This window comes from Microcebus murinus, chromosome 23, assembly GCF_040939455.1.
Source record: "Microcebus murinus isolate Inina chromosome 23, M.murinus_Inina_mat1.0, whole genome shotgun sequence".
In the NCBI taxonomy this organism is placed as follows: Eukaryota; Metazoa; Chordata; class Mammalia; order Primates; family Cheirogaleidae; genus Microcebus; species Microcebus murinus.
The window spans coordinates 11,538,446-11,559,561 of NC_134126.1; the positions used below are offsets into that span (position 1 = coordinate 11,538,446).

At 32.7% G+C, this 21,116-nt stretch overlaps 1 protein-coding gene across 1 annotated transcript in view; it reads right to left on the bottom strand.

Moving 5' to 3' along the window:
• HMCN1 (hemicentin 1) overlaps positions 1 to 21,116 on the bottom strand; it is a 447,089-nt gene that overhangs the window by 133,789 nt on the left and 292,184 nt on the right. Inside the window, exons 37-42 of the mRNA XM_012736423.2 lie at positions 11,172 to 11,273; positions 10,157 to 10,333; positions 9,266 to 9,417; positions 8,030 to 8,153; positions 3,569 to 3,744; positions 785 to 881 (exon numbers count right to left, since the gene is read on the bottom strand). Coding sequence (XP_012591877.2) covers positions 785 to 881; positions 3,569 to 3,744; positions 8,030 to 8,153; positions 9,266 to 9,417; positions 10,157 to 10,333; positions 11,172 to 11,273 — 828 coding nt within the window. The remainder of the gene's footprint in view (positions 1 to 784; positions 882 to 3,568; positions 3,745 to 8,029; positions 8,154 to 9,265; positions 9,418 to 10,156; positions 10,334 to 11,171; positions 11,274 to 21,116) is intronic.

The following is a 21,116-nucleotide window of genomic DNA, read 5'->3' on the forward strand; positions in this document are numbered from 1 at the left end:
TTCTGGAGATGGGCACACCAAAAGCCCTGACTTAAGCATTATACAAGATATTCATGTAACAAAAACACTTGTACCTCCTTAATAATATTTTTAAATAAACAATAAATAAAATATGTTTTGGAATAAACTTTTATAAATCAAAAATAAATTTCAGCTCATGATTTCAATAATTTAAAAGTTTAAACAAGTACAACCAAAAGTAAGAGTGCTAATATGTTATAAATGAATTTAAGTATTTAAAATAGAAGTGAATATGCTAGAAATAGAAATACTTGTTTAGCACACAGCCACAGCCAAAACGTCATGATTATTCTTAAGAATTACCTTAATTGGTAACAAATGGTAAAATTTCAAATGAGAAAAGCTTTTCTCCCTGTTCAGCACTGTAATCCCATCTCCCAAGACACAAGCACCTGTGTTCTCTCTCTCTCTTATATGTATGTGTACACAGTTCACATACATAATCTGACCTTTTGACTTATTTTCAATTGACCAACCTACCATGAGTTCCTAGAGAAAGCCCAATCATTACAAGATCATGGCTGTAGAAGCTAACGGGCATGTTACCCAGGCAGAAGAAGAGAATCATTCAACATCAAACTACAAGGAAGTTGATCTATAATTGCTTTTGAATTAGTTATATGAGCTGTACTGATTATCGTCCATCTATGTATTAATGTCAATTTAGGTTACTGGATGAATGTCATTTTAAAAAGTGATGCAAAGAAAAAACGATTAAACCACAGGCTACATCATGTACTTTACAGGGCATGATTATGCTTACCCCAAATGTTGACATTATAGTTTTTCTCAGTTTTTCCTGCAACATTTGTTGCTTCACAAGTATAACGACCAGTGTCTTGAACCTGGGCATCTTCAATCTGAAAACAAAATCATGCTCTGAAACCACAGTTTCTATTTCACAATTGGGAGTTTTCTATTAACACTATTTGCGTTCTCTTATTTCTCAACTTCATTATGAAGAATTACAAACACATAAAAAGTAAAGAAAATAGAAAAATGAAAGTCTATACACCCATCATCCAGATTTAAAATTTAATAGGATTCAATAATTTTCACGTATATCATATTTTATTTTAGTCTGGTTATATCAGTGGCTAAAGGTCTAGAAAGGCCTTTTAAATACAATTCAGATAAAAGAGAAAAAGAATTTATAATTTTTGATAAAGCTATTAGGGCTTTAAAATATACAATCCTTATATAACCAGGAAACTGCTCAATGAATAACATCTTTATTATTGGTTTATTACATATGTTTTCCCCCCACATTGGATTTGTGAGCTTCTTCAAGCCAAGTATTATATTCAATTAGTTTCAATCTCTTAGTACTCAGTTTGATGCTTGATAGATGATTATCAGTAAATAAATTTTTCACGTATTTATGTACAAAATGCACCGATATCCATTCATCATTGTATTAGGTACTGCAGGTAGGAAATATAAAGATATATATATATATATATATATATATATATATATATATAATGTAATATATAGTTTCTGATTTGAGTTTACAATCTAGTTGAGAATATAAAGCATGTTAACATAAAAAGTTTAATAAGTTATAAATAGTAACACAAGATAATACAAGAACTATAATAAATAGTACGTGACTTATTACCAAATAAGTTTGCAATCACTAATTTCTAACATTCAAAAGAGGGAGAATCATTGGAGTTGGAGTGATCATTAAAAGTATTTAGGATAGCAGGGGTGCCTAGCAGGCATTCAATAAACACCTATTAATCAATTGATGTGAACAATAGAACTAGAATTAGATAAAAGCACAGATGGAGAACTAAGAAATATCAGACCTGAAAAGGTACTTAAAATCCAACCTCCTCATTTGATAGATAAGGAAACTCAGAATCAATTAAGAGATCTAAATTGCTCAGTCACATAATTAGTGGCAGACCCATTCAAATCTGGAGTTCCAAGCCCTTAAGGTCCATAAGCACCAGCTTGCACATCTCATAAAGAGAGTGGGGATAGGTAGAATAGAAAGGAGGGATTAATATTTATTGAGTGCCTAGTGTGTTTCATTATAAATAAAATGGTAAGATTCTGTTACTTGATCTGGTTAGAGCTGTGTGTGAATGATGGTGCATAGGTAAGATAGTTTTATCTGACCAATCAGGTTTGAGTTCTGTAGACATTTTCATTCCAAGGGTCTTCTCCCTACCCCCTTCAATGTGACCTGGCCAGTCTTCATGGTGGAGATCAATGGATCCCAGGATTTCCTCACCATCGCCAGAAGAACCGAACTTACACTCAATGAGATTTGCACTGACACAAATGTCTCTTGTCATTCAGTCAAAACTAAAGTTTGAGATTTTGACCTGGTACTTTTTAGAATGCAGGGCTCTGCCTCTAAGCATGGACAGTGTTTTTTCTTCTATTCTTCTTTTTCTTTTTCCCTATGTATCTCAAATTGGCTTATCACTCTTTCTTTCATCAGTGATTCTGATGAAAGGTCTTTCATTTCTCACCTAGCTCCATTATTACAGGATCATAATTCCCAAGATCTCCATCCTTGTCTCTAACATATACCTTCATGCTCCCTTCCACTCACCCCCATGCCTCAGTCCTCCTAGGGTAAGCTGCTCAGCTTACTGACCTTCCTATACACCGACACCCACCTTCCATTTCTCAAGATTCTCTTTGTTTACCAGAAATAGCCTTCCTTTACCAACAGGCTATGGGGTAGTTACTAGTGTGAGTTCTAAAGCTATATTCCTTGTGTTCTACTCCAATTTATGCGTCTTAGTAACTATGGCCAGATTATTCAGCTAGTCTTCCAATTTCAGCTAGTCTTCCAACATTCAGTGGCCTGAATGTTTACAAAATCCTGAATCCTAATTCTTTAGGTTAGTTTTCAATGTCAGCTCACATTTCACTCAAATTAACCTTATCAACATCATTTCCAAATATTCATTTTGTTAAATTCTCTGTTTCAGCCAAACTACCTTACTTGCTTGCCTTAATCCAGCTTTTTGTTTCATCTACTATTGAAAAGCTAAATAGTCTTCCAAAACAGTTCTAGACAACTAGAGCCTCTTTTGCTATCCCTTCAAAACATATTGTCTATGCCATCCACTTGGTAATTGATTCAGACTTACCACACTTACTGCATTTTTCAACTGAACTGTAAGCTAATTTCTCATATATTCATGTAAAGGTGGAAGACATCAAGCATATGAAATGTGTCATACTTTTTTGCATTATTATCCAGAGCACCTAAAATGGGTATTTACTGACTGGGTTGAGTGACTGAAGCTGAGGCACTGCTTAGACTGTTTCTATAATATTTTCCTAGAAGCATCTTTTTGAGATGGCCTCTGGATATGGATAGACAATTAAATATTGAAATCTCACTAAGCATAAAAATTAAAAATATTAGAAATCTCATCAATAAAAGGGTTCCTAGAATTTTGTAAGGTGAAATTAGTAGAAAATTTGTAAAAGCCAGCTAAGTTTAATAAGGATAATACTGAAACCATGAGCTTAGGAATAATACAAGATGAAATAAATGAATCTATATCCTTACCTTTAACACACTTCCATTTTCAGAGATACTGAGGCCTGGTTTCTTCAGCAAGTGGCGGCCATCTTTTAACCAAGTAAGAGTAGGTGTGGGAATAGCATCACTCTGACATAGCAACTCCACAGCTTGGCCAATGACGACAGAGACGTTCTGTTCTTCTCCCATAATATTTGGTGGAGCTAAGTAAAAGGTGGGTTTTCTCTCAGGATAAAACAGGCCAGTACACTGTTTATCTTCATTAATCATCAGGACATATACTGAATAACTTTATTAGTTCTTTTAAGATGTAGGATCACAATCATTCTAACATAACTTCTTTGTAACATTTGGTTCAGAATCAAGTATCAATAAATCACTGATTAATGTATTCACATGAACAAAAATAGTTCTCACTAAATTTTCATTTAAAAAATTTTTAGAACTGGAAGTTCTCACCAAGTGCCCAAGTAAGAAATCCTAGAAGTAGATGTTACTGCTTAGGGTTTTCAAAGTAATGAATCATTCATGAAATATTTTGGAAACAAAAATGAATTAAAAGCAAACATACTTTTAATATTTATTTATATTTTTTTGCAAAATAAATAAGTTCATAGTCACAGAGGCAAAATTAAAAATTAGAATTTGAAGAGATCATAGAGCTCATCTTGTTCCACCTCATAGTGTGCAAGACATAAAATGGGTGACAGATAATAGCTTGTGCAAAATCATACGACAAATCAATGACAAGGCTAGGAGTCTTCTGACTTGCAGTTTAGTGTTCTCTTTGGTTTTCCATGGTGCCTTGTCCACTTTCTGTGGAATGAAGACCATGTGGGATAAATGATACAATAAAGAACAAAGCAATCACTGACCAGCTGTACAACACACACAATTACATAAAAAGAGGAAATGAGTTGAAATTTTAATGAGATTAAAACTAGAATTCCCTGGCTATAAGGCTTGTCAGATGCTGAAATGTGTTCTTGGAGAAGTTTAAAGAATCTCCTTCCCTTGGGTGTATTAAAGAATAGAGTAAACAATCATTTGTCTCACATGGTTTAGGTACAGCCCTGCCAAGAATGACAGGGTGGGCTACATAGCTCTTGAGGATTCTTTCAGGACTGTATATATAATAATTCAGAAAACACAAAGTAATGATGAAATAAGGCCTGTTATAAAAGGGCCACTCAAGAAAGCACAGAGGAGAATTTCCTTGGCCATTTCTCATTAAATCCTATAACTATTCAGGATTTTAGGAAACTTAACATATCTGTAGTATTTTTTTTTTTATAAGAAGGTTAAGTTGCATTGAAATGAATCCTAAGGGACTTTGCAAATGCTTTGGTATAAACAAGATTTTTGTGGTAAGGAATATTATTATAGTCTATTAGCCATAGTTTCAGGCTTGATAACCCAGCGTGTGGTACGATGACAATGAATGCTAAACTTGTGCTAAACCCATAGGAATTGATGCTAGAGGAAGAAATACTCTGAACAATGGCTGGGACTGAAAAATAGAACATTTGTGCAGAGATTCATGATATTCCTTCTGCTAAATTTAATAACACACGGACATCTGGTTCTTGATAAGGTTAAAGTAATCTGTGGGGAACAGAAAAACGGTGGGATTGTTTTTTATATGTGACACATTAGATAAAAGATACACAATTAGTATGAGATTAAAACTGCTATAAAAACAGCAAAATAAGCACAACTAGTGCCACCTTCTAAAATATGAAAACAAATATATTCACAAGTCTTAGTACAGGAAACCCTAAATAGAATAGCTGATTTCACAGCTTGGAAATAATTTCAGATAAGGTATGGTCTCATTGGGCAAAAAAATACCACAACTGTAAAAAAATGTTTATCTTAGATTATTTGTAGAATTTACAAAAGAACATGAATTCTTTATGACTGCTTGCAAAAGTGAAAGTTGGAAACAATTCCAGACTTCAGAATACTAATTTATTTCCAAATATTTTTCCTTCGCTTAATTTTGTTTATAGCTAAATGAGTTGAATCAAGTCCAAAAGGAAAATAGATTTTTTAAACTAAGAAAAAATGCAAAAGCAATAGAGTATTTGTTTAAGGGACAAAAATTGAAGCACATCTAATTACAGCTAAGGATATATTTTACCAAATACATTTATTTTTTCTGTCCTGTCTCTCATTTCCAACTTTTTGTTTAGTCTAAGACAGGAACAAGGTTCTACCCTTTAGATCCTCAGCTTCCTCAGATGTTATCTCTATTTGTGTGTGTGTGTGTGTGTGTGTGTGTGTGTGTGTGTGTGTGTGTGATTGTGTTGCTTAGGAAGGGTGTATTCTGGATCTGTTTCTCATCCTCTCCATCATACTTGTTAAATTTATTTACCAAAATCAGAATTGCCATAGGGTTATGTTTGCTGGGATGCTGAAGAATGTGTGAACTTCAAGGAAGTTCTCTGAGCTTAAGTTTAAATAAAATGTACTAAAGAAATCCAAATCTTTTCAAAACTCAATTCTCTTGTTTTGACGTCTCAGAAATCTGGTAAAACATACTTTGAATTTACATGAGGGCAAAAAGTTTTTAATGAGCCACTCTTATCATTGTAGGGAAAGCTATTTTATCCACTATTTCATCCTCCTACTATACCACCTTCCCCCACATGCACACTCTCTACAATCTAAATCTGAAGGTGACTTACCTCTGGGGATTAATCCATTAGGCTCCAATTAGACAAAAGATTGTTAAGGTTATTGTTACAAATACAGAAATATAATTCATGGAAATAATACTAATAATGGAGTATAGATTGGAAACTGATTTTAGATTAAAGCCTGTTTTAATTTTATACATGTCCAGCAGCTTGCTACACATATATTTCAAATGCTAAACACATACACACATTCTCAAACATACATATCGGCTAGCCATTTGACTTTTATACCAGAAGAAAGATCCTGGTTTTCAGCCTAAAGAAGTTGTAGGGAAGGATTTTAGCAAATGATAAAGAAAGTGATGCATGTTTCTGTAACTCTTGGAAAATATCAACTCTATAATCTCCCGAGCCCACTTTTCACACTGGCCAATGTAGAAATGTAAGGGGACAATCCCAGATTTTTAGTGATGACTAAAACTCAGCGCATACTGATATCACCCCTCTACTTCCTTGGTAATGACTGATAGAGTTATAGTGTCACATACTTTGATTTATTGATTAATCATTTTTAAAGCATATTTTAGAATAAAAGCCTTTCAGTTCTTCATAAAGCATAAAAGTGACCCAATACAGGGAAGAAGTTAGAAATCTTGGGGTTGGCCATGGTTATCCTAACACATTAGCAAATCTGGAGGGTGGATGTGGACCCACATCACTTGACGTAGCAATGGGGAAAAAAAGGCATGGGGAGCCCTCTGGTAGTGTACTGATGCCAACTGGGACTTTTTACTTTAGTTATGTATGACCTATACGTGTTATAACAAGGGGCCTTTCTATCAAAAAAAATCTGACAATATATGTCATTTGTGATCCTTATATTTGCTTTTGGTCAATATATAAAGGGAAACCAACATGGTCCAAATGGTCTTGAGGTTAAAAAAATAGATAATATATTTCAAGTGAATTGCTTTGAAATGAGGTAGGATTTAAAGGAGAAGGCCTATACTAAACAGAAACTCTTCAAGAGGCCATGGAAGAAATATTCCATTATTCATTATTCCATGAACCAAGGAATATAATACAAATAAGACACTAAAAAAAGTCTGAAAGTGTTCAAAATGTAAAAGTATACTGGAATGTGGACTGACAAGCATATTATATGGATGGAGGTCAATGAGAACCCACTTTTGGTCTAGGGGACTTCTGCTGTGATAGACTCAGACATTCCCTTTTGTACCACATGGCTGCATTGTGAGTAGGAAAAAACTTGAAATTTGTCTAAATTTTTGTTGAATTTAACTTTCTGTTTCTTAAATAGTATTTAATTCATAGACATAGTATTGATTACAAAACACACTGATTATAAATATAATTAAAAAGTAATACAATCAAGGCTTCCAGTACAATGGTCTTGAACTCTTGGCCACAAGTGATCCTCCTGCCTCACCTTTCAAAGTGCTAGGATTACAGGCATGAGCAGTGCCTGTAGCGCCCAGCTAGAACAGATGAAGAAAGCTACTTAAACATATTTGGCTTCAGTGAGAAGATTCTGTCTTCCAAATTGCAGAGCTGCTACTCCATAGCCGTGTTCTTCAGAGCAGTCTATAAAACCCACACTGTACATGCTGGATGTATATATTTTAACTTCTCAGAACTTAAAAAAACGAAAATCAGTCAAAGTCAACTGTAAGCCAGAAAGAGAATTGGATTTAAATTGATCTTGTAATTATTATTTTTATTGTTCACTTTTCTTTATTGTCAATAACTTCCCTTAACTTCCTCAACGATCTTAGGACCCAAACACATCTATACCGGAGCGGAAGTAACTACTAAAATGACTCACCATACACTCTGAGGTCCATGTCCCTTTGTTTCTCCCCAGCAGCATTCACTGCCACGCAGGTGTATGTTCCCGTGTCACTGATTTGTGCACTGGTCAATGCTAGGATGCGACCCCCGGAGAGAACCTATCAACAGTAAGACAGTTAAATAACCAACATGCCCCCTTGAGAATGGTAGGTGCAACAGACCTTTTATCTTAGTTTCTGAGACTGACAGTTGACATTTTCCTCTAGGATGATTTTCACTTGGATATTTTAAAGTGGGCAGCTATCATCATATAATCCCTCTTGTCTTAGAGCAAGAACGTGAGAGGCTAGAACCAAACTTGGTAATGATCACTGAAAATAAGTTTTTATATGTAACACCAAGTGAAAGTTAAATTTCATCCATATTTGCTAGAGAGACAGAGAGAAAGCCATGGGGGAAGAAAGATAAGTGGCTTCTAATTTTTGTTTGGACGAGCAGATAGGAAGTTAAAATTAACAGCAAAGGAATAGCCAAATTAATTAATTAGTCACATTCATTGTCCTTTTGTCCCACTGATTCACTTGTTTCTCTAAAATATTGACATAAGCTCTGGATCTTCTATGATCTCAAATTCTGAAAGTATTGGATTTTCAAGTAAAGTTGAAGAAGTAGAATGTTAGGAGAGCTATGTTCTCTGTGAGACAAAATTAAATTAAATTTTAAATTAGATACATGTGCTCTGCATGTTTAATTTTGAGTCAATGTAATACACTTAAACAGTGTTTTCTAAGACTCAGTTTTATTTTTCATGATTTTTTTGTTATAATTTTTCTTTATTATTTGATGTTTTCACAGAAATATGTATGCTCTGTATGGTTCTCTGCTTCATTATTATTTCCAGACACTTAAATATAAATTCTACTAAGAAATTCTTGTTTTTGTTGATGAACATTTCTTTGTACGAAGTCTCTCTTGTGGTAATAGTACAAAGTGGAGTAACACAGGTAGAAAATAAAAAATATCTAAAACAAATGGTCCAAATATAACAGCTATAAGTGAGGTACAGGTACTCTTAGAAATTCTGAGTTTTTAATGAATTGCTTAAGAATACTAATTGTGTATCTATGGTATTTACAGTTGCATATATGTATGTGTTTTTATAACATTTGTGAATCCTTGTTCTCCATATCTCTTCCACAGCCTTACCTGTTTGTACTTATGTATTGAATCATCGAGTGGTAGTTTTCACCAAAGAAATGAAATTGAGTACCTGTATTCCATTAGCAAAACTAGAGACAGGGCTCCCATCTTTCAGCCAGGTCAGACTCGGGGCAGGGATGCCTCTGGCTTCACATTCCAACCTCACCAGATTGTTAACCACCACAGCCACCATGCTATTGCTGCCAGAAATCGATGGGGGCACTAAAAAAATGAAAGTAAGATATGTTAACATCACAGGTTTTGCCATCTCAAAATAATGAAAACGATATGTAATGTCCCCAGTAATGTGTTTCTACAGATGGGTTTTTTGTTTATTTGTTTTTTGGTAAGCTCTTTCGCAACTCGTTGGAGATCTAAGTACAGCCATTCTGTGAGATACGTAGGGCAAGGATCAATATCTTTATTTTTAAGATGAGGAAAAGATGGTTTTGCTAGTTTATTTAGGAAATTGAGTTTTTAATGGCAGAGTGGATTTTTATTTCTTGATTTCCAGGCATAAACACATGTGTGTACCCCTTCACTATATCCACTGTACTATGTTAACTACCCATAACTACCCATACTACTACCCATAACTACCCATACTACTCATCTTTAAAAGCATTGTTAGAGATAATTACTTGGAAACATTCCTTTAACTAATACCTATGATTCTGCTAGAGGGTATTTACAAACAGGTTTATTGTCATTAGCTAATAAGGATATAAATGACAATTTCAACAACTCATCTAAAGCAAACTTAAGTCAACAGCATGTGAAAATCCAGGATTTTAATAGGAATCAGGACTAAGAATACTTATCAGTTTTAGAACGCAGCACCCTTACATAAAGACGATAATAACACACTCTGTCAAATCTTTACACTAGAATTTTATGGAAGCACTAAATCATTTTGAATACTTCTTTACCCCAGAATAAATCTAGAAGAAGTAGTACTAACCATGAACTTGCAGACTGTAAAATAATTCTGTTGCTCCAGCTGAGTTAATGGCCACACACTTATAGAGGCCAGCATCTGATATTTGGGCACTTTCAATACCCAGGATCTGCCCTCTGTTCGAGAAAGTCATGCTGGCAGAGCCTGACAGTGGCCGGTTATCTTTGTACCAGGTAATAACTGAAAAAGAAAGGGGAGAGATGATCTATGTAAAATTGTTCTTTTAAAATTAAATACACTAAATTTGATCTTAACTAAAATAGTCACAATTGTTTTATTCTTATACTTATCATTTGAGTGTAATCTGTTTAAACAAATATCTCTTTAGGGTTGATTTTTAAGAGAAGGCAACCCTAAGAAAAACACCAAGAGCAAAGTCAATACAAGTCCTGAAAATGAATTTAGAGAAAAGAAATTCTTTACGATATCTCTAATATATTAATATTGTTTGATAAGCAACCTTTCAACGTATTCCTTTTTGTTGTGTATTTCTTTTCACCTATAAAAGTTGTGTATGTATCTAATCAAAACTAAATACCATACACACTATCAGAAAATTTATATTTTTTAAATATATATATTTATATATATAATTTATATTTTTATTGATTCATATGAATAACCTACCAGTGATGGGAATATACAAAACGAAGTGGTAGTCTCATCAGAATGACAATTTGGCGGAGCTTCATTATGATACTTTTAAAAGTTAAAAATATTATTTTTCAACATGTATGTAATGTATGTAAAATACCCTTGTGGGTTTTGCGGCCACTATGGACAACAAGATGATTAAGATAGCCAAATATTTCTCCATTGTTTAGATGGACAAATTATTTCCTGCAATTAATAAAAAATGTCATCTACCTAATTCTTACATTCTTACCAATGTTTTACTCTTGAAATCTATCCTACAACCTTTCCTTTATTAGTAATTAGTATATATTATGCTCACAACCAGTTTCAGTTATTCCCAGAAATCTTAAAATATTAAGAGGTGACAGAGTCCAAAACACACCAGGTGAAGGGTTCCCAGCGGCCTTGCACTCGAGCTGTACGGGGCTGTTGACCACCACAGTCTCGTTCAGCATCTTCCCTGCGTCTTCCAGGCGGGGTGGTTCTGCATGGGCCAAACAAACAGAGCATTATTTCACATAAGTAGGACATTTAAACTGAAATCGTCTGCCCAGTGGAAACTGCATTTTTCCCCTACCTTTGTTTTTTTCAGATATATACACTGATATATTTGGAATAATAGTATATTATTAAGTAGAATTGAAGATCAGGATGAAGAAAAAAATAAGTTTTCTAGGTCATATATTTCTGTGTTCCCAGATAGGAAAATCTTTACAACTGTAGATTAGCAGAGGAAAAAAAGAAAGTTAAAGATGTATGGTTTTTATTTTAATTAATCTGGTCAGTTGAATGATGAAGTGCCCTTACCAGAAAATAATCAGCTGTATTTGAACTCTTGTGAAGAAGAAATCAATATGTCTCAAAATATTCGACTTTATTTTTGGACAGTACTGTCTTAAACCATTTCAGAAAAATTATAATAATTTTTTGTGTTTATTTGCAGGTTGTATCTTTTGATATAACATTTATAATTAAATTGTTCATAAAATAAAACAGAAAATAACACTTTCAACTTTAAATAACCACTGATAATGCCGCTCTATTAATTTAATGTACTTGTAAAGTAGGAATTCATAGTCTTGAGAGGTATAATGTAAAAGGAATAATAATTTGGAACATCAAGCCAGATGTGTTCCAATAATATCTCAAGGAGTGTGAGATGCTTGCCACGATGAAAAAATTACAAGTGAACCAAAGGTTTTGTCTTATGTGGAGAAGATATTATAGACATAAATTAGTATCTGAAGTTAATAGAAAAAAATACATTTTAAGCATTTGCTAAATTTAATCCAGTACACTAGAGACTCTCACTCCATATATAATCAAATAATCAATCAACCCATTAATGTACCAAAACAGAGAAAAGGCAAAGAAGGAAAGGAAACAAAAAAATAATTAGAATTATATAAGATGCCAGAAATAAAATTAAATATATAAATCAAGAGCATATATGTGAATGAGTTCATTTCCTTGTTGAATCAACTTTTTTGGCACTTTTATTATAAAAGGTAGATTTTTAACATTTTGGTGGGTTAACACTATGGTTAACACTATTTTTTAAATTTAAAAATCTAAGTGGATAAAAAGAAAAAATAAAAAACCCACAAAAATGTTAATAATAAAGAGCTGGGCAAAGATATACAATGATTTGACATCAATTTCTGACAAACTGGCACACAAAGCAAAAGCTATTAAACATGACAAAGCAGCAAGCTTTGTACTGATTAAAATGCTACAATTCATGAATAATACTTTATAATAGCAATGCTTTATACATTGAATAACAAAGGAAAAACTGTTAAAAAGCAAGGAATATTTGAAAACTCTAAAAATGGTACATTTAAAAATGTCCTACTCAGAAATTGACTGTGTAGTGAAAGAAAATAATAAAGTATTTGAAAAATAAAATTACCCATCCAGATTGTGTCTGCATGTGTGTATTCATAGTTACCAAAGAATATATACTTTTCAAATGCCAATGTAATAAATTCAAAATAGAACAGTAGGGCACAAAAATATAAATAAGGTTTTTAATAATCACAATTTAATAAAACTATTTTTAAAAGAATATAAATCAATAACAAAAATATAAAGCTATCTACATGGGAGAAAACCTCATTAAATGAAATCAAGATAAAAGTATAGGCTTAAAAAATACAGATTAAGATGAATTAATTAATATTAAAACCTATGGGATGTCACCAAAGCAGTACAGTACTTAAAGGAAATCTTAAGCCTTAACTAGCACATTAAAAATCTAAGAAATAGTGAATATAAATGTTCTAAGTATTCAACCCAGAATGTAGAAAAAGACCAATACAATAAACCAAAAAAGGGTAGGAAGGAAGAAATAATAAAAATAAAAGCCAAAGAAAACCACCAAAGAAAACAAATAAACAAAAAAGACAATAAAACTCAAAGTTGTTTTTTGACAAGTCTAAAACAAAGTCTGTCCTCAGAGATGGATGTCCTTTTGGGCCAGATCTCTGTTTTTGGGAGTTGTTCTTCCTTCACTACTATAATTCCTGTTGTATTCATCTAATTCCATATATTAACACTTCCTGTTTGAAATGCCTAGATGTTTCTGTTTTCTGCACTGAATTCTGATTACAAGTACAAGATTTGAGGACAAGAGACCTTTAAATATGGCTATCTGACTTTTCCAGCTGGAAAAGGAAAAGGGAAAATAGTCCATGGCACATTCCTTCAAAATAGTTATTTAAATACTCACTTGAAGCCTTCTGGGCTGAAGTGCTCATTGAAGGCTTTGACAGACTACGTAGCTGGTGCAATAAAACATTGTGATGGGAATAAGACATACAAGAGCTATGGAGTGGGTTGGCTATTTCTCACTTCACTAGAGAACTTAAAGAAAAAAATATTGGATGTCAGCAAGAATGTCCGTCAGAGTAAGGACTTGAAAAATCCACTCCTCTTTAAAGAAACAAAAACACTAGAAAAATTGTCAAAATCAACTTTTTCAGAACTCTGGAAATCAACCAAAGACTTGAAACAATCCATGAAGTGTTTATTTAAAAAAAGAAAAGAAAAGAAAAAGTAAATAGATAAATCTCATTAAGACCAGTGAACTCTTTGACATTTTAACTCATCTTATTCCTATCACCCTTTCCCTAGCTCAGTCAAATGTGAAAACAAATAATCCCATAATCACAATGAAAACAGCAGCCTAGCAGATACCAAGGAAGCAGAATAGGTTTGGAAATACCTAAAAGCACCATTCTCAGAGAACTGTCATTATTATTTGACCTATCTGGCCCGTCCGTAGAATTTACAGGATTTGCCTTCATTTAACTCAATCCAGAGTTGTATCTGCACAAACCTTTTCCCCAGGAATGTTTTAAAGTTTGTAAAAACAGTCTTTGTAGAATTTGTTCAAGAAAGTTACTTTGCTTCTATAATAAATTACCACAAACTTGGTAGCTTAAATAATATATTAATAATTTTGTAGATCAGAAGTCCAACATAGCTTTATTAGGTTAAAATCAAAGTGTCAGCAGACCTGAATTCCTTTCTGGAGGCTCTAGAGAAATCTCTTCCCTTGCCTTTTACAACTTTTAGAGGCCATTTCTTCCATCTTTGAAGCCAGCAAGGGGTGGCAGGGAGGAGGATGTGGCGCATTCTTCTCACATCATATCACTCTGATATTCTGCTTGTCTCTTCCACTTTAAATGCTCCTTATGATTATATTAGGTTTATTAAGATAATCAAGTATTATCCCCCTATTTTAAGGCCAACTGATTAATAACCTTAATTCCACATGTAACCTTAATTACACTCTATGGTATAACCTAATATATTAATATATTCCAGGAGTAGGATATGAACATTTTGGAGGATGCTAGTATTTCGCCTGCTCATTAAATAAATAAGAAGCAACAACAAACACAGCAATGACAACAACAATAAAAACCACAGGGAGAGGAGGATATCTTTTCCACAGTTGCCACATTATATTATTTAAAATGTCTACTTTTCAACAAAAAATGAAATATGCAAGAAACAAGAAAGTATAGCCCATACACAGAAAGAGAAATAGAATATAAACTCTTTATGAGGATATCTAGATATTGGACTTACTAGACAAAGACTTCAAATCAGGTCATTTAAATACAATGAGCATTTTGTATTCACCTATTCTACCAACCACAGATTAAAAATATCTTTTAAAAAATAACAATATAACAATAAAAATTAATAAAAATTTTAAAATAAAGTATAATGACTAATTACATAGCATTTACATTGTATTAGGTAGTATAAGTAATCTAGAGATGATTTAAAGCATAAGAGAGGATGTGCTAGGTTGTAAGCAAACACTATGCCATTTTATATAAGAAACTTGAGCTTCTACAAATTTTGCTATCTGTGGAGGGCCTGGAACCAATACCCTGTGGATGCTGAAGGACAGCTATATGTTCCAAAATTATAGAAAACCATCTCTAAAGAACTAAGAAAAGTGGCTGAATGGCATCTCACTAAATATAGAATAATAAGAGATAGTAATTAATTAATTTTGAAATACCAAATAGAAAATTTGAAATTCAAAAGTGCAGTAAGGGCTCAAAAGTATACTTGAACTGGAATAAGAAAAAAAATCAGTGAATTTGAAGACAGGTTGAGATTTTAGGAACAGAGAGAAAAAAGAATGAAGAAAAGTGAACAGAACCTCTGAGACTTGTGGGGCACCATCAAGCATAATGAGAGTACTAGATGACAGGAAAAAGAGAAAAGTGCAAAAAGAATATTTTAAAAAATAATGGTTGAAATTTGAAGAAATTTGAAGAAAAACATTAATCTAGACATCTAAGAAGCTTAACAAACTCAAAGTTGGATAAATTCAAAGAAATTTAAGAAATCCACACTAAGACATCATACTCAAACTGTTTAAAACCAAAGCCAGAGAGAATTTGAAAGCAGTGAGAGAGAAATGACTTATCATGTACAAGGTTCTTTAATAAATCAAACAGCTGATTTCTCATAAAAAACATAAAGACCAGAAAGCAGTAGGATGACATATTCAAAGTGCTGAAAGAAAATGACTGCCAATCAAGAATTCTACCTCCAGAAAATCTGTCTTTTAAAAATAAAGAAGAAATTAAAATATTCCTAGGAAAACAAAAACCGAAAAATTCATGCTAGTCACCTGCTCTTCAAGAAATATTAAAGACAATTCTTTAGGCTGAAATGTAGCAGTAACTCTAATGCACATAAAAAATTAAAGAGCACTAGCAGAGGTAACTACACAGGTAAATATATAAGACTGTAAAAACTGTATGTTTTGTTCATAATTCTTTTCTCCCTATTTATTTAAAAGACAATAGCATAAAGCAATAATTATAATTCTGTGTTGATGGGGTGCTTAATAAAAAATGTAATTTGTATAACAATAATAGCATAAAGGCAGGAAAAGAGAAGGGAACTATATAGGAACAAAGCATTTGCATATTATTGAAATTAAATTAATATAAATCTAAACTATATTATTATTAATTAGGATGCTAATTGTGATCCTTAGAACAACCACTAAATATAAAACTAAAAAATTTTTTTAAAGAACCAACAATGGAAGTAAAATGGCACACAAGAAAATATGAGCAATGAAGAAACAGCAAAACAAAAAATGATATAAATATTTAAAAAACAACAAATGACAGACATAAATTCAACAAAATCAGTAATTACACTAAATGTAAATGGTTAAATGTTCCAATCAAAAGGCAGAGATTGGCATAATTCATTAAAAAAATTATCCAACTTTGTGTTGCACCCAAGTAATATACTTTAGATTCAAAAACACAATTAGATTGAAAGTAAATGGGAAAAGAAATGTGATGCAAATAGTAACATAAAAAGAACTGGAGAGGCTATATTAATATCAAACAAAATAGACGTCAAGACAAAAATTGTTACTAGCAGCAAAGTAGGACTTTTAAAAATAATATAAAGGGTCAATTCATCAAGACATATCAATTATAAACATATATGTACATAATAACAAAGCCCCTATATACAGGGAACAAAAACTGACAAACTCAAAGGAGAAATACAGAATTCAACAATAAAAGTTGGTGACTTCAATATCCTATTTCAATAATGGATAGAACAAGTATCCAGAAAATCAACAAGCAAATAGAAGGCTTGTACAATGCTATAAACCAGGGGTCCTCAAACTTTTTAAACAGGGGGCCAGTTCACTATCCCTCAGACTGTTGAAGGGCTGTTGGAGAGTGCGGCGGCACACATTCCACACATGCACACTGTGGGCCTGGGACGAGTTGGCTGCTAAGCAGGACAGGCAGCAGTGGCAAAAACACCCTGCAGGCTGGATAAATGTCCTCAGAGGGCTGCATGTGGCCCTCGGGCTGTAGTTTGAGGATGTCTGCTATAAACCAATGGGCACACAGAGAACATCCACTCAACAACAGCAGAAAAAACATTCTCAAATGCACATGTAACATTCTTAAGGATAGACCATATGTAAGGCTATAAAACAACTCTTGATACATTTAAAAGGACTAAAACCATATAAATGAAATAAAATTAAAAAATCAATAATAAAAGAAAATCAGGAGACTTCAAAATACGTGGAAATTAAGTAACACACTCTTAAGTAACTGGTCAAAGAAGAGATCACATGATACAATATGAAATATATATAATATTTTGACATGAATGAAAACAAAAAGAACATGCCAAAACTTATGAGATGCACATAAAGCAGAACTTAGAGTGAAATTTATAACTGTAAACATCTATATTAAAAAAGATCTCAAATCAATAACTTTAATAAACTGGGAAAAAAGTAAACTAAACCCAAGGCAAGCAAAAGGAAGAAAATAATAAATCTTAGAGCAAACATAAATTAAATAGAAAATAGAAAAACTATAGGAAAAAAATCAATGAAACCCAAACCTAGTTCTTTGAAAAGATAGAAAATGGAAAAGAGTTTTTAGCAAACCTGACCATGACAAACAAATGAGAGAAGACCAAATTACTACAATCAGGAATGAAAGAGGAGTTAATAGCAACCTTACAAAATAAAAAAGACTATAAAGGAACTATAAACAATAGCATGTCAGCAAATTAGATAATCTCAATGAAACAAAAAAATTCTTAGGAAGATACAAACTGCTGAAACTGACTCAAGATGAAATGGAAAATATGAATAGACCTGTAGAAATAAGGAAGTTGAATGAATAATCAAAAACTTTCCACAAAGAAAATAATAGGACAACATGGCCTTATTGATGAATCTTACCAAATGTTTAAAGAAGAATTAATACCAATTATTCACAAACTCTTCCAAAACACAGAAGGGAGAAAATATTTTTCAAATCAGTCTTTGATACTGGCTTCACCATGATAACAAAACCTGACAGAAACATCCAATAAAAGGATGCTATAGATCAGAAAAATCATCATAGAATTACTAGTAACCTGAATCCTGCAAATACTAAACTAATTGTGCACCATGACTAAGAGGGACTTATCCCAGGAAGGTAGGGTTGGTTTAATTTATGATAATCAATTAAGGTAGAATACTATATTAGTAAAATAAAATACAGAAAGCATTCAATCATCTCAATACATGTAGAGCAAGCATCTGACAAAATCCAAACCTTCTATGATTAAAAATACTCAACAGACTAGGAATAAAGGGGAACTTCTTCAACCCGATAAAGTCTATCTACAGAAAAGCCACAGCTAACATCACTACCTAATGGTGAAAAACTTAAAACCTTTTCCTAATACTGGGAACAAGATAAAGGTATCACTCTCCCTATTTCTATTCAATATTGTACTGGTCAGGGCAATTAGGAAAGAGAAAGATATAAATGCCATACAGATTGGAAAGGAAAGGAAAGTAAGTATATGCAGATAATATGATTTTGTAAATAGAATAGCGTATGGAATCCACAAAAATCTATCAAGTAATAAATGAGCTCAGCAAGGTTGTAGGATACAGTGTCAATACACAAAAATCATGTGTATTTTTATACAATATCAATAAAAAATCCAAAAATGAAATTGAGAAAACAGTTCTATTTACAGTTGTGTCAAAAAACAAAAATAAAAGAGTGTCCATCAGTGGATGAATGGATAAAGAAAATGTGGTACATATGCATAATGAAATATTATTCAGCTATAAAAAGAATTAAATCCTGTCATTTGCAAGAATATAGATGGAACTGGACTGGAGGACATTTTATTATGTGAAATAAGCTAGGCACCGAAAGACAAATATTGCATGTTCTCACTCACATGTAGGAGATAAAAAACAATTGTATCCATGGAAATAGAGAGTAGAATGATGGTTACTGGAGACTAGGAAGCGTAATGGGGAAGAGGGTCTATAGAGGGTATGGTTAGTGGACATAAAAATAGAGTTAGATAGAATGAATAAGATCTAGTATTCAGTAGCACAACAGGATGACAATAGTTAACAAGAATTTATTGTGTATTTTAAAATAACTGAAAGTGAAATTGAACATTTACAATGCAACAATAAAGACAATCCAATTTTTTAAATGGGCAAACAGTATCAATAGATGTTTCTCCAAAGAAGATACACAAATAACCAACAGGCCTCTGAAAAGATGCTCAATATCTTAGTCACTAAGGGAACATAAATCAAAACCACAATGAGATATCATTTCACATCTGTAATCAAGAAGATAGTCAATAAAAAATGTTGGCAAGAATGTTTGGAAATTTGAAGCCTCATATATTGTTGATGATAATGTAAAATGCTGCAGCCACTTTAGGGAAGTATGGCAGTTCCTCAAAAAGTTAAACATACAGTTGCCACATTCTTCAGCAATTCCATTCCTAGATATATACAAAAGTGGAATAAAACATGTCCACAAAAATATTTGTACATGAATACACAGCAGCAGCATTATTTGTAACAGCCAGAAAGTAGAAATAATCCAACTGTCCTTCAACTAATGGGTGGATAAACAAAATGTAGTATATCCATACAATGGAAAATTATTTATCCATAGAAAGGAATGAAATACTGATACAATGCTATTAATATTTTGGATGAATCTTGAAAACATGCTAAATGAAAGAAGCTAAACATGAAATGCCACATATTGTATGATTTCATTTATATAAATGTCAAGAATAGACACATAGAGGCTGAAAATAGATTAGCTTTGTTGCCAGAGCCTGGGAAATGGGGAATGGAAATCGAATGCTAATGGTAATGGGGTTTCTTTTGGGGTGACAAATTAGAATTAGTGGAACTGTGGAGTGAGTTAGGGGTGATGGTTATAAAACTTTGTAAATATATTAAAATATATTTTAATATATTTTTAAATATAAATATAAAACTTTGTAAATATATTAAAAATCACCAAATTGTACATTCTAAAAGGGTGAGTTTTCTAGTATGTGAATTATATTTGTGATATGCATGTGAATGATAACAAGATCATAATTTTAAATGTTTCACTGAAAAAATAATCAGAGGATCATGGAGTGGCCATAACTGACCTTGAAGCTCTGACTCCAGGAAGAGGGGGAAGGCAACACATGTAACCTAAACATTTGTACCCCCATAATAAGCTGAAATTAAAAAAAATTCGATAGTCTGATTTTCTGTTCATTGTATTTCAACATAATTTTAATTTATAGTTTCAGAGGGTTGGGGAAAAAAGCCAATTGCTTTTTCTACTCCAAAGAGATAAAAATTATTGCTTGAAGTTTTTTTTTTAATGTCTTCCATTAAGTCCTCTCAGCCAGACCTAGCAAGCATAAGGGTGTTAACTTAGCCAATAATTTCAGGTGTCCCCAAGGTAGCCATCATTTAAAACATGTTTTGGAAATGTCAAAACAGGATAAAGTAGCTAAAAGAGGAAAGCTGAAGACTAAAGACATCTGCACAGAGAAGTTATTTAGGTTTGGTTACTAGCACATGGGACAGACAAGAAACAAATGGATTGGAAACCTACTAAAATTTGGGGGAATTATTTGCCAGAAAATTACAATTCTGCCTACAAAAGCCTGTGATGGTTCAATGTCCCAAGCATCCAGACACAGAAAGAGAGTTCCGATGTTAGCCCACACAATAACTATAAGAAAACTTCTTTCTCATTTTGAAGTCAAAAAAGTAAATACAAATATAAATTCTATTATTCCCCTCTAGCATTTAAATAGATTGTCCTGAATTTAGGAAAACATTGCTCTAAACAGAGGATTAGTAAGGTAACAATATCTTTAACAATAAGATGCCTGTATTCTCCAAACAGGAGGTTAAATTCCACTCAATTTATTGGTTTCTTCCCTTCTTCCAAAAACT